General features: G+C 36.3%; 1 protein-coding gene across 8 annotated transcripts in view; it reads left to right on the top strand.

Moving 5' to 3' along the window:
• Nucleotides 1–14,433, top strand: part of ARMC3 (armadillo repeat containing 3) — a 91,428-nt gene that overhangs the window by 39,268 nt on the left and 37,727 nt on the right. For all 8 annotated transcript variants that reach the window (XM_073885560.1, XM_073885559.1, XM_073885562.1 and 5 more), the window contains 2 exons: nucleotides 5,622–5,774; nucleotides 5,867–5,972. In XM_073885560.1, coding sequence (XP_073741661.1) covers nucleotides 5,622–5,774; nucleotides 5,867–5,972 — 259 coding nt within the window. The remainder of the gene's footprint in view (nucleotides 1–5,621; nucleotides 5,775–5,866; nucleotides 5,973–14,433) is intronic.

Below are 14,433 nucleotides of genomic sequence, written 5' to 3'. Positions count from 1 at the left end.
TGGGTTGCTTCCACTTTTTGGCTACTGTGAATAATGCTGCTATGAACATGCATATACAAATAGCTTTTCAAGACCCTGTTTTCAGTTCTTTGGGGTATACTGACTGGACTTGTTGGATCATATGGTAATTCTGTGTTAAATATGTTGAGGAGCTGACATACCGTTTTCCATAGCAGCTACACTATTTTACATTCCCATCAACAGGACACAAGGGTTCCAATTTCTCTACATTCTCACCAATACTTGCTATGTTGTTTATTTAATTAGTTAGTCAATAGCCATGCTAATGAGTATGAGGTGGTATTTCATTGTGTTTTGATTTGTACTTCTCTAATGATTCGTGATGTTGAGCATTTTTTCCATGTGCTATTGTCCATTTGTTTCTCTTCTTTGGAAAAATATCTACTTAAATCCTTTGCCCATTTTTTAACCAGGTTGGGTTTTTTTGTTGTTGTTTTGTTGTTGTTGTTATTATTGAGTTGTAGGAGATCTTTATATATTCTGTGGGTAGTAACTCCTTGTCAGATGTATGATTTGCAAATATTTTCCCCCATTCCATGGGTTGCCTTTTCACTCTATTGATTGTGTCCTTTGATGCACAGTTTCTAATTCTGATGTAATCCAATTTATTTTTTCTTTTGTTTCCTGTACTTTTGGTGTTATATTCAAAAAATCATTAACAAATCTGATGTCAGGAAAATTTTCCCCTGTTTTTGTCCAAGCATTTTATAGTTTTATCTCTAATGTTTAGGTCTTTGATCCACTTTGAGTTGTTTTTGTATACGGTGTAAGTTAAAGATCCAACTTCCTTCTTTTGCAAGTGGAAATCCAGTTTCCTAGCACCATTTGTTGAAATCCATTCTTTATTTGTAATACAAAGAAACTCAACCAGACAGTCTTTAAATTCCATCTGGCACTTTATGTTTTATGAATCTACTTCCTTATGTTAGTTCTAAAATGACTATATTCCAGTTCCAAATTGTGTCTCCTCACTATTTTAGAATCAAATGACTAAGTCTGTATTTATTACATCTATGTCATTTGTGATTTTTTTCATGTTTCCTTTAACCACCATTTTTCCAGACTGAAGAATCTATATTTTACTTAGTCTTTCCCCATATATCACGTCTGTAGGCTATCCTATAATCATCCTCTTACTTTTTCTGGACTTTATCTTGTTCACAATACCCTCTTTGAAGTAGGGTGATATGTATTATGAACAGCATTTTAAAAACATGCACCGTCATTTTATGTAATATAAAAATATCTTATGATTATTTTTAATTTCAGTTTTATGAAGCAAGTATTTTAATCAGCCTTTTGACCATGTCAGCAAACTGAGCTAACACTTTGAGGGAAAGACCTACAGTGAACCCCAGATCCCATTTCTCCATCAGGACCCAGAGTTCAAAGTCTTCCATTTTAAATTCTAACATTTTTTGATTTGTAGTTAAGAAATGCAAATTTTGCTTTGGAAATAATATTGCATTTTCACTGAGGTCTAGGAAATAATCAGTGTATACTAGTCTTCTATGAAATCTTGAAAAGGTATGTTCTTTGCTTACTAAACAAATATTTATTCTATGCATGCTATATGCAAGGCACTGTTCTAGAAGATAAAGGTAAACAATGAATAAAATAAGTGGATAAATATTTGTTGAATAGAAAAAAGATGTATTTCCAGTGGAATGTAGAGTTTGATATTTGCCTTTTAGCTCAGCTTTATAAACTACATTGTACAGTTTTTGTCATCCTTATTTTTTATCTATTCTTTGATCTATCACAGAAGAAGAGTGGTATGTTAGAAGTTTCTCACTATGTTATTTCTGTTGATTTTTTCTTGTAATTTTATTTTAACTAACTTTGCTTTATTTAATGTTATTTTATATCAATTATTGATTTTTTAAAAAAAAATCTCATTTAATTGATTTTTAGCTTTAAATTCTAGTTTGATATTAAGATTGCCATTTATCATCAAATATGGTCTTGGCAAAAACCAGCTCTGTAATCTCCAGACAGTTTAAATAAAGAGACAAATGAAGGGACTACTTTCCAAAGTACAGTTAGGGTTAAGGGAACAAACAACTGATGGTGAGATTCCCCACAGATTAGCAATATCTTATCTCCATCCCTTATCCTTAAGCATGTGACTTCTGCTTCTACCATTCTGCCAAAACAGTCCTTGTAGAATTTGACATTAACTTCCCAGCTCCTAAATCTTATAGACATGTCATTTAGCTAATTATTCTCTTCTGTTTATCTATTTACCTCCTTATGCTGTTTACATGGCCAGATCGACAATAACCACCTCCTCTGCCCTGCCTCCATTCTATATATACTGTGCTTTTTTTTCAACCCCTACCTATATTTCTTGTCTACCCCTTCTTATATCAACTCTTGCCTGTCTTGACTTCTCTCTGCCAGACCTAGCCAGATCGAGCATGCTTTATTTTATATTAATTAGTAACAATGGTAAACTCTAAAAACTTAACAAGGATTCACAAAGTTATCTCCTAATATTTCTGTATTGAAAATACATAATTGTGAATTTTCAAAATAATTTTCCACATTTAGAAAATCGTAGAAGAGAGCACAGGCAGTAATTTCTCTGACATAAGCCGTAGCCACATTTTTCTGGATATGTCTCCTGAGGCAAGGAAAACAAAAGCAAAAATAAACTATTGGGGGACTACATCAAAATAGAAAGCTTCTGCACGGCGAAGGAAGCAATCAGCAAGACTAAAAGACAACCTACCAAATGAGAGAAGCTATTTGCCCTGTTAGAAAACTCCATTCATAAGCAGATTTTAACAAATACTGCTCTTTATCCTGTTATTAAGAATAATGTAACCATCAGGATTCGTTTATAACATTTTTTTTTACTTTCCATCATCATCAAACATTTTTTGTAGATTAGGTAATGCATTGTCATTGCATGTCAGAAACACAGTTGAAACACACAAACACGTAACACACAACCTTGAAGTTTTGTTTGTTGAGTACTTTTTAACCTGTGTGCCCACCCCACCATAGAAAGCCCAGACCAGTATGCCTTTGACCTGGCGCCAGGAGGAGGAAGGTGTTAATTACCACATTGCCATGAGGTTTATGAACTGGCATTAACATCTCAGCAGGAGCAAAAGTGGTACAATAGCAACTTCCGAGAGTGGGTGAAGAAAGCATCATTACGTGCAGATTTATTTCCAGTTACAAAACCTCATGCTTTTTATTTTAGTGATACTGCACAAATGTTCTTTGTAAAGGACATTACTCTATTAGTCGCATAATTACCTTGCCATCTTTATTATCTGTGTAATTAAAACATAAATACTTTACTTCTTGGTGTAGCAATTCAATGAAGGTACTTGGTTAATATGTTAATTCATCTTTTAAATCGATTATAGCCACACTGCAGTCAGCACTTTTGAGGTTTGGTGAACACAGCTGGGTTTTGAGAACACTCCCAGCAGGGCTGAGAAACTAATTGCCCACAGTACTTAGATTATTTTGAAAAATCTTTCCAGTAATGGCATATATAATGTTTTTTGAATGCAAAAACTGCATTACAACTGCATACTCCAAAGTTAGTCTTTACAAATTAATTCTTTTGGCCGATTTCCCTGGTAGAATTTACTCTCAGACTGTTCTGTTTAGTGAAGTTAATTTAGAGCTTGAGATTCAGGGAAGTCTTAATTATAAATCTAAGCATTTTAGGTCAGAGACTCTAGAAAACTTTCAGATCTTGTTTATTCAGGGATTACTAATCAGGACTACATATATTTTAAAACATTTCAAAAGCCACATACTTGAGATTTAACTATTAATCGCAACATTTTTATAAAACAATTCTGACCTGACTGAGTCCTAATTTTAAATGAAAGGAGCAAGGGATTAAAATGATAGGATTACAGGACATGGTTCATAATTGGTTTAAGACAAATGAACAGAAGTGGTAGTAATTTAGCTGGTGCCAGTTATGATCAGATTGCGGTGTATCCGATGAACAAAGGCCAAAAATGTTTGCAAAGATGGTGGCATCTGAATGTGATTCTGCTTCTGTGAGGGGGGCAATTTAAAAAACTCATTGTTGGAAGATAGAAATCGTATATTAACTTTAAAGTGGAAAACCAGTTTCGATAACTTCTCAGAATATTCCTGGAAAAACAAGTTAATTACAGTATATGTAAGTAATGAATTACTTCCACATGCAGATCTTATGTATGACCTAAATTAGTATCAGCAGTTTTTGCAGAGATTTTTATTCTAACAGAATAATCTCTTATGTATTCAACATCCTAAGAGCCTATATCACACATTCTTCTGTTTTAATCAAGAAAATTGTGTTTATGAAGGTCAATTCATGGAGAATCAACCCTAAGACAAAGTTTTTTGAAGGAACTTTAAGTAAATTAGCAAAGAATTATTTGTAAGCTGTTGCTTTTCAAACTAGTCTCTGGTACCTCTTATGGCATTAAAATTGAATTTGGTTAATATACCTTTTTTCGAGACCATGTCTTTAATAAATAGTAACTTATTTAGAATTAACTATAGAACACAGAACAAAAAATTAGGTTTTAATGTTCTAATTTAGTTTAATGTAGTGTTTGCTTAGTACAGTAATGAGGTTGTCATTTATTTAAAAAATGAAACAAAATCAAGAGAAAAACATTAGGGAACAAAAAGAACATAAAAAAATACTTGGGTTTTTCATTTAGTGTTCTATGATGGATTGAATATGGTATGTACTTAGAGTCATAATTTTATTTGTTTTCAAACAAAGAAAATCATGCTAATATATGTTTAGATTATATTGATGGTAATTTAGCAATTAAATATTTAATTTTTGCTACAACAGCATGTATGGTAACAAGGTAAAAAATGATTATGATTTTTTGATATAAGATTATAAATCCTTAAGACTTGGGATCATACTCTATTATTCCTTTTTCACTTCCTCCTCTCCTCTCTTTTTCTCTCAAGCATCCAGCATGCCAGTTTGTACACCTTAGGCATTCTTCAAATATTGAGTTTTGTATTTAAAGTGAACATCAAATCAACAGGGCTTTGTCCTTAGTGTGAAGAAAGCATTGCGAACACGGCACCACGCCAGGCCCCATGATTGGCGTTAAATAAGTTCTCTGTAAATCTGAAACTTGCCTTTTTCTTATTATAGAATTGTCATTTTTTTAAAAAGATTTATTTATTTATTTTAGAGAGACAGAGAGCACGAGCAGGAGGAACAGAGGGAGAGGGAGAGAGAATCTCAAGCAGATTCCGCACTGAGCGCAGAGCCTGATGCAGGGCTCGATTTCACAAACCTGAGATCATGACCTGAGCTGAAACCAAGAGTCAGAGGCTTAACCAACGAGACTTAACACCCAGGCACCCCTAGAATTTTCTTTGCTGCATTATTGATATTATATTAGTGAAAAAATTCCAGTATCCATAAGTCATTTTGCATAATCACTGTGTTCTAAAGGTTAAACAGGTGTATATTTTGTTTAGTTTTAAAGCTAAGAAATAGTTTGAATTCCTGTTATATTTTAGATGAGGAAGTAGTTACCCTTGCACAGTTTTTGCAGCAACATTCTGATTGTTTTTCCCCTCTTGGTTTATGCAAGCTGAAAATAGAAAACTCTTTCACGAACAGGAGGTAGAAAAATGCCTTGTGGCCCTTTTGGGTTCTGAAAATGATGGAACGAAAATTGCTGCCTCCCAAGCTATTTCGGTGATGTGTGAGAATTCAGGCAGCAAAGAATTTTTCAATAATCAGGGTAAGCAAACCAGACAGACCCATTTTTAGGCCACCAAACTGTCGTTTACCTGGATGTTTATAGACCCACATCTTCCCTTTCGGTTTCTGCAGGGATTCCACAGTTAATTCAGTCGCTCAGGAGTGACAGTGAAGAAGTAAGGGAAGCCGCGGCCCTCGCCCTAGCTAATCTGACCACATGCAACACGGCGAATGCAAAGTGAGTACCAGACAACGTAACACTGCCTCGTTTGGGGCCACGCAACAGTCCAACATGTTCTGACTGTAATATTTTGGCTTTCAAGGCAGTGTACATATTCTGTCAGCTGTTCTATCTTGGATTATTCCTCAGAAACCCTCTTGTTTGGAAGATTCCAGAACAAACAGAACTGGAGAGTGCTGGAAATAGTAAAGACAACTTTATATAAACCTTTGATACATCTAGAAAAAATTTAAAAGATCCATTTTAAAATGACATAAACATTAGGCAAATCTAGAAACATTTTAAAAAGTCAATCTGAAACAACATAGTATGGGTAAATACTATGAGGAAAGATTAGAAAGGAATGCCCTCTGCATTCCAAACACTGTGGTACATGATCTGTACTTGTTATAAATTTTAATTATCTAGATAATCTGTCAACAAATGAGAAAACCGAGGCTCTGCAATTTACCTAATTTTCCTGGGTATACAAATTTATTAAAATATCTGAGCTGGAAATTAAACCCAGGTCTGCTGGCCTCCAGAATCTATGTTCTTTTCTCTATGGGAGACCACCTCATAAAAGAGTGAGAATTTCTTGAAGGCAACTTTCATGAATAAAATAATTATTTTCCCTCCCTATATCTCATTTGGCATGCTTATTAGTCAGGATTCTCTAGAGAAACAGAACCGATAGGACATAATATACATAGACACGGAGGTTTATTATAGGAATTGGCTTATGTGATTATGAAGGCCAAGAAGTTTCATGATCTGCCATCTGCAAACTGGGGAACCAGGAAAGATGGTGGTATGATTTAGTCCGAGTTTGAAGGCCTGAGAGCCAGGGGAGCCAGTGTCTCAGGGCAGGAAAAGATGAATGTCTCAGCTTAGGCAGAGAACAAGTTCACCTTTCCACTTTCTTTGTTCTATTTGGACCCTCAATGGATTAGGTGATGCCCACCCACTTTGGTGAGAGCAACCTTTGCTCAGTCTACTGATTCAAATGCTAACCTCTTCCAGAAGCACCTTCACAGACACACTCAAAAATAATGTTTTACCAGCTACCTGGATATTGTTTAGCCCAGTCAGGTTGACACATAAAGTCCACCATCACAATACGTAAGTTATTAACTTTCGTATGTTATTCCTTTGTGGCATTGTGGCTAAAATTACTTTTTTAACTTGAAATAAATCTTCCTCCACCTCCCTCATATACTTAATCTATTTCTTACCCTTTCTTTCCCTTTCACTCCTCCCACACAAATATTTTACAAGTCCTTAATGCAATGACTAAAAATCTAACAATGCCTGATTCAAATTCAGCCAAAATGTATAAGCATCAGAACAAAATTGTGTTCCGTTAAAAGCTACAATCTTTGACACGGTAATTTCCAAAATTCAGGGTCATCATCATCTATATGAAAGCACACAAATTTCTAGAATATTGAGTCATAGTAAGTAGCAATTTGAAAATAGCATATTTAGTGATTGTTCCAGTATCGTTGGGCTGGTGCTAAAGTCTTATCAGTGACACTAAAACACTTCTATCTCAGGTGCATTTAGATTTATATATTACCTAAAACACTTTAACAGGCCTCCAGAGTGTATAGACATCGTAATTTGATGTGAGTTTGCCTGGCTTAGTTCATCTCACAGTTTTATATAAAATCATAGAAAATTAGGATGTTAAGTAGCTTCTAAAAGAGGCTGCCTCCAGATTTTCTCTTGCAATTTAATCATCTATTTCACAGAATTTTGTCATCTGACTCTAGGTTCCATTTTGTCAACATAGAAAGCTCAATTAACACTAAATGATGCCACACATCTCTATTTTTGTAATTTATTTTTTATAAATTTTCAATTGCAGTTATTTAATCTATAATATATTGTCCTTTCTGATTTTTTTTGTTTTTCAATTTGTGTTTGGTATGGGAAATGGGACATGAATAAAAGTGGTTTTATGGATGTCTTTTGAGGCCTGTATAGTTTTTACTTTGGACTTTTGAGCTAAAAGATATGAAAATAAATATTTCTGAGGAGGAGATGGAGTCAGATTTGACATGTTTGCGCCAAATGCTGAGGACTGGAGTTGACAAAGATTCTATAGTCAATCAAAAGGAATGAAAACAAATAAGCCACATTGTCTATCCTTCTAGCAAGCCTCTTAGAGTATTAATTAGAACCACAACAGAAGAGACAGCAACCATGATTGATTATTTTTAATAAGAAGTGTTTCCTACTCAGATCATCTTTAAAAACATATTAGCTTAAACTCAGCGTTGGTGAGTATTTCTAGCATTACATTTTAGAAATGGGGCCTTAGATCACCTTTCCTCGCTGTGGGATAGGGGTTGGGGGGCTGAGTCACGGCTCTGCTGCTGGGGTGGTGAGACTAGGGGATAGAAAGAACGTTGCTTTTCTGCCACACCTAAGTGGTAAAAGAAGGCAAAAAACCAGAACTAATGTCTTCCGGGTGCAGTGGGTAGCTGTTGAGGTACTTGATAATTACTAGCCTAATTAAAAAAAAAATTGCAGTTAAGAACTGTGAATACTAATTTTGTTAGAAGACAACCCTTCTCTGACATTCATATCCCTATGTGCCTAAAATGGATTTCTAATTCTTTTTTTTTTAAGATTTTATTTATTTATTTGACAGAGATAGAGTGAGAGAGGGAACACAAGCGGGGGAGTGGGAGAGGGAGAAGCAGGCTTCCCACGGAGCAGGGAGCCCGATTTGGGACTCAGTCCCAGGACCCTGGGATCATAACCCCAGCCGAAGGCAGATGCTTAACCGACTGAGCCACCAAGGCGCCCTGGATTTTTAATTCTTAAAGCCAATGCACCTTCTAGAGTTGGAGGCCCATTTCATGAAATGAATATTCTCTGGTGTGTTATGATTACATTTAATGCTGATATAATTTCCTTCATGTAACAACAGATTTTTGCCTGGCAAGTTGTGGGTAAATTAAAATTTTCTAAGTTAAAGGAAATAAAAAAACAACAACGGGGTGCCTGGGTGGCTCAGTTGTTAAATGTCTGCCTTTGGCTCAGGTCATGGTCCCAGGGTCCTGGGATCGAGTGCCACATCGGGCTTCCTACTCCGCGGGAAGCCTGCTTCTCCCTCTCCCACTCCCCCTGCTTGTGTTCTCTCTCTGTGTCTCTGTCAAATAAAGAAATAAAATCTTAAAAAAAAAAAAGTTAAAGGAAAAAAATCAACCAGAGGAAGGAAAAATATACTTTGTGGTGACTTTTTTTGTAAAATTGATAAATGCTTTTAAAAAACAAAATATTTTTACAGTCTAAAAATAGAATTTTATACAGATTTATAATCTAAAATACCTATATTCAGATGTTCACACATCTTGCTTTCTTAAGAAAGAAAATACACTCATATGCAATAGAATGGTAAGATGATGAGCAATTTTGGTAGCAGTGATAAATAAATGGCCAGACCACCCATACCCCTTTCAACTTTATTTTTTTTTAAAGATTTTATTTATTTATTCGAGAGAGAGAGAATGAGAGCCAGAGAGCACGAGAGGGAAGAGGGTCAGAGGGAGAAGCAGACTCCCTGCTGAGCAGGGAGCCCGATGTGGGACTTGATCCCGGGACTCCAGGATCATGACCTGAGCCAAAGGCAGTTGCTTAACCAACTGAGCCACCCTGGCGCCCCCCCCCCCTTTCAACTTTAATTATAAATACCACCTTAATTGGTGCCAAAAGATTTTGCCTCACTGGTATTCTCTGTGAATGAGGCTTCCTGGATGCTCAAGTTTTCTGTATATTTGAAAATTCTTTATAATCAACAAAGCTTTTTAAAATTTGTAATGCATGTGAATTAAAATACTCTAAAATCCTTCCCTCCAACTTTTGAAGCTGATCATACTGTTATTAGACTTTTGGGGGAGGGTTATGGTTGCCATTTTGAGTTGATGGCCACCGTGTGCTCCAAGGTGGTGGTATCAGCGCCCTATAGGGAGGGTGGATGCTTGCTGCACTCTGAGTGTGACCTTCTAGCTTAAGCGCCTCTTGGATGTTGATGCATTTTGTCGACTCCTTATTGGCAGGCTGTCAGTATCAATTTTCACTGCTGTCTGTAGATCTGATTGGCAGGACTGATCCTGCCAAAATTCTCTTCAAATGCCTTCCTTTCGGTCAGTTAAAAGCTTGGATACCAGGTAACCAAGCTTTATCAAATTTTATATAAAACTGTAAGTGAAGGCCTGAGACCTCTTCTCTTAAGTGGTTTTGGTCCTCAGAGACCATTTCTTCCTTCCTTCCGTTCTCTCTTCCTTCGTCCCTCCCTCCCTTGTATCCTTCCTTCTTTCCTTCTTTTTTCTTTCTTTCTTTCTGATAGTGCTCATGTATATTATGGATATATGAAGTTTCCAGGTATTTGAGTTATAGACAATTGAGACTGTACTTAAAAAACAATAAATCTGACAGACACAGATTCCTTTGCTCACAAATAAGCCAGATTCACAAAATCTGTTCTGGAAATATGTACAACTTCCAGTAGTATTTTGCCTCAGGCCTTATGGATGGACCAGTCTCTGTGCATGGAATGTTCTTCTAACCCCAGAATGCCCATGGCTCACTCGTCCTTCAAGTCTGTTCAAATGTCACCTTCTTAAAGAGACCCACCATGACCACATTGTTTACTGGTGCACCTACACACACTTTTTCTCAAACCTCTTTCCCTGCTGCCCCTTTTCCATAGCACTTACGATTTTCTAACATACTATGTAACTCACTCATTATGTTTGTTATTTATTTTCTGTCCCCAACCGTCCTCTGACCAGCACCCATGAAGGAAGTGCCTTTGTCTGTTTAATTCGCTGATACCTACCAAGCATCTAGAATAGTGCCCATTGCAGAGTAGGCATTTGGGGGAAGTGGACTTAACCCAAAATACAATGGAAAGCAACAGGACAGTGAAAAAACAGGTCTGTTTGACATCAACCAATGCCCATAACTTCAAACAGAAAGCGATCATCTCTCTTGTTTTATGTGTTCATTTTTACATAATTGGAATCACAGAAGCAGCAGTGGAAACACACCTCTAAGAGTTTTCTAGTCATACTTCTCATTCTTTATTATCTGCAGGGTAAAGATCACTTAAAGTGGATAAAAACATGGTAAGGCCACGAACACAAATAAAAATAACAGTTTGGAGGTGTAGGAAAAAATGACAAGAACAGCCAGATTCATTCATTTATTTTAAGATTTTATTTATTTATTTGTCAGAGAGAGAGAGAGAAAACAAGCATAAGAAGGGGAAGCAGCAGGCAGAGGGAGAAGCAGGCTCCCCGCTGAGCAAGGAGCCAGAAGTGGGACTGGATCCCAAGAGCCTGGGATCATGACCTGAGCCAAAGGCAGACACTTAACCAACTGAGCCACCCAGGTGTCCCAACCAGATTCACTTATTTAAAGTGATAGAGGAGAAAAAAAAGTAAAATTATTTTTTAAGTGAATAAATAAAAAGTGAGAAGTCTAAGACAACCCCATAGGAAGAAATAAGTGAAAATAGAAACCAAAAAGCAATAATGAATTTTTATATAAAAATGTAACCCATTGGGGTGGCTGGGTGACTCTGTCAGTTAAGCGTCCAAATCTTGGTTTTGGCTCAGGTCATGATCTCAGGGTGGTGGGATCGAGCCCTGCATCAGGCTCTGCTCTCAGCAGGGAGCCTGCTTGAAGATTCTCTCTCTCTGCTCCTACCCATCCCTCTACCTCCCACCCTACCCCCCGCCAGGGCTCACATTCATGTGCCCTCTTTCTCCCTAAAAATAAATAATAAATCTTTTAAAAAAATGTAACCCACTTAGTTACTCTGGACACTGTTATCCTTTCTTGGTTCACTGCTAATCTTTCTGACAATTCTCGATTTACAATACTTTTTGGAAAGGAGAAAGTTGTTGATTTTTGATACAGGAAATACCATTTCAGCAAAATTTCATGTGATATTTACCTTGTACTCTTCTATCCAATTATTCATATCAAAGCTGTACATTATTTATGCAAATACCGAGAGAATTATTCTTGGTTGACATTCTTCTGAGGGGCAGATTCTACATATTACAGGAGTATTTTAAACTGTTAATTTATAACATCAGTGCCATCTGTTGGATCTGATCAGAATTAGAGTTTCTGAGTTATCCTAAGAATAAAAAGAGTTCGATGTTTTTCATTTTCCTTGCCAACACTAAGTAAATTTTGGCTATTATTAAACTATGAAAAGATTAGAAAATAGTATGGTTGGTGACTTGATAGTTCTCAAAAGATAGTTATTTTAGGAAATAAGACAATGAATAAAATAAAAACATAAAAAGTTAATAATACCATTAATACCCATAGATAAGTAAGTACAAACTGTGGTTTTGCTGTAGAAAATACATAATCAAGTCTCTATTGTTTATTCATAGATCATACTAACTCTTGATTCTTCATACTTATTCCATGTGCTCTCCATGAAGAACTGGGTGATTTTGCTCAAGCTTAGAGACCTTCTAATCTCCATTTCTTTGTTTTTTATTTTTTATTTCTTATACCCCTTCTTCGCTTTCCGCAACAGCAGTGAGTTAAGTGAGTTCTAAATGACAGCACATATAGTGGTTACTTAAACAAAAAGTTGGTTGCTGGGCCACTGCGGGCCTTCACAATACCAGAGACAAAGCTATCCTTCTTCTTCTTCTTTCTTCTTCTTTTATTCATTTACTTAGAGAGAGACAAAGATAGCAAGAGAGAGCACAAGTGGGGAGGAGAGGGGGAAGCAGGTTCCCCGCTGAGCAGTGAGCCCAACATGGGGCTCGATCCCAGGACCCCGGGACCATGACCTGATCCGAGGGCCAACACTTAACTGACTGAGCCACCCAGGCGCCCCTAGAAACAAAGCTCTTCTGTAGGGACCAGTCTGCTATTGTGTGACCTATGGTCAGGACCACAGCAAAGGAAATGAGGAGATGAGTAAGGAGTATACCTCAAAGGGATTCCAGAAAGAGATACAATGCCCCCAAATTATATGGATGTGTGTTTGAGTACTTTAGGAACTTTTGAATGTTCTGTATTATCTATGGATAACCTGTCATTTTGTATTATCAGTATTAATATTTCTTTTCACTAACGTAGAAATAAAGCATTGACTGAATAGTAGAATTATTCATGGCATACCATGCCTAAGAAAGCCATATAAGGTGTAGAGAAACCATTTGAAAGGTGTGCCACGTCCAGAACTTTATACAGCACTTCAAGAAAAGGCAGGACTTCATCTGTTCACTATGACCCAACTCCCTATCAGTCACTGGGCATTGTCAGGGGAGAGCCTGACCCTAAGTCATTTCTTGGAATGTTAAATCTCTCTAGTATTGTATAGAAAGCACTTCTCAAAGATTTTTTTTTTCCCCATTCTGACCCCATTAAATAGAGTTGGGGGAAGGTAATATAATTGTATATTTATTTTTACAAGTATTTCTTTTAATTTGTAGACTTAAATATACAGGCTAATGCTATATCTTAGAATTGGCTATATTATGCACTCAAAGCTATTGTGTGCCCAACAAGGACAGTCACTTTGAAGGAGAAAAAAAACAGTCTCCCCTAAAGTTGGCAAAACACAAGCTTCACTTCCATCTCTGTTCCTCTACGGGAAGAGATGGGATGTATGGCTTTGAGATGGCCAAGAGTTGTGTAATCTCACCCTTTGAAAATAAATTTTACCGTCTGTTCTAGAGCATATTTTCTTGGCCAGTTCACACAGATACACTTAGAGTAAGTAATCTTGTCACTTTGAATACTTTGCTATTAAAGAAACATCGACTGTAGAACTAATCCACTGTGATTTACAAAATTAAAATGCAGTCTCATGAAAAATGCAAACTCATGTTATAGACTTGATGTATCGGTTGGACTTCAGAATGCCAAAGCTGTACAGTTATTGTCTTTGTTGCGTAAGGGTTTTTCGCCAGGAAAATGTTTCCAGAGCTCTGTTTTCACTGCAGTGAAGGGAACTGTGTCTTCATACTGACCCCTAGTGGTCATTAAGAAGGAAGTTGGGGGAAGGGCAAAAAAGGCAATGGAAAGATTGCTCTGTATTTTAATGAAAGGCACAATAATTTAATTTGAAACACTCTGGTGCATCTAAAATAATATTTTAAAACATTATTAAAATATTGTCATCTCGTAAGCATTTCATTGTGTTGCTTTTGAAGAAAGAATATTCTCCTGCTAAATGTGTGTTAATAGATGCTTACATTTGTCTTTGGTCCCTTTTAAGGTGCAGTCACTTTAAAATGTTTTGACACATTCATTGTTCCAGTGACTGAATATCTGCTGTGCTATATAACCATATAGGATTAATAGCATATGCTTGGACAGCATCAGTTAATCTCATTGTTATTGTAGTCTCTCTAGAGCTGATTTTTTGCTCTTGACTTTGTATAATAGAAAAGATTATTTTGTTTTAAAATTATTAGTATCA

Source organism: Callorhinus ursinus, unplaced genomic scaffold (assembly GCF_003265705.2).
Source record: "Callorhinus ursinus isolate GAN/ISIS: 27379988/994484 unplaced genomic scaffold, GSC_fseal_2.0 scaffold63, whole genome shotgun sequence".
NCBI classification, from domain to species: Eukaryota; Metazoa; Chordata; class Mammalia; order Carnivora; family Otariidae; genus Callorhinus; species Callorhinus ursinus.
This window is presented reverse-complemented; position numbering and strand designations above follow the sequence as displayed.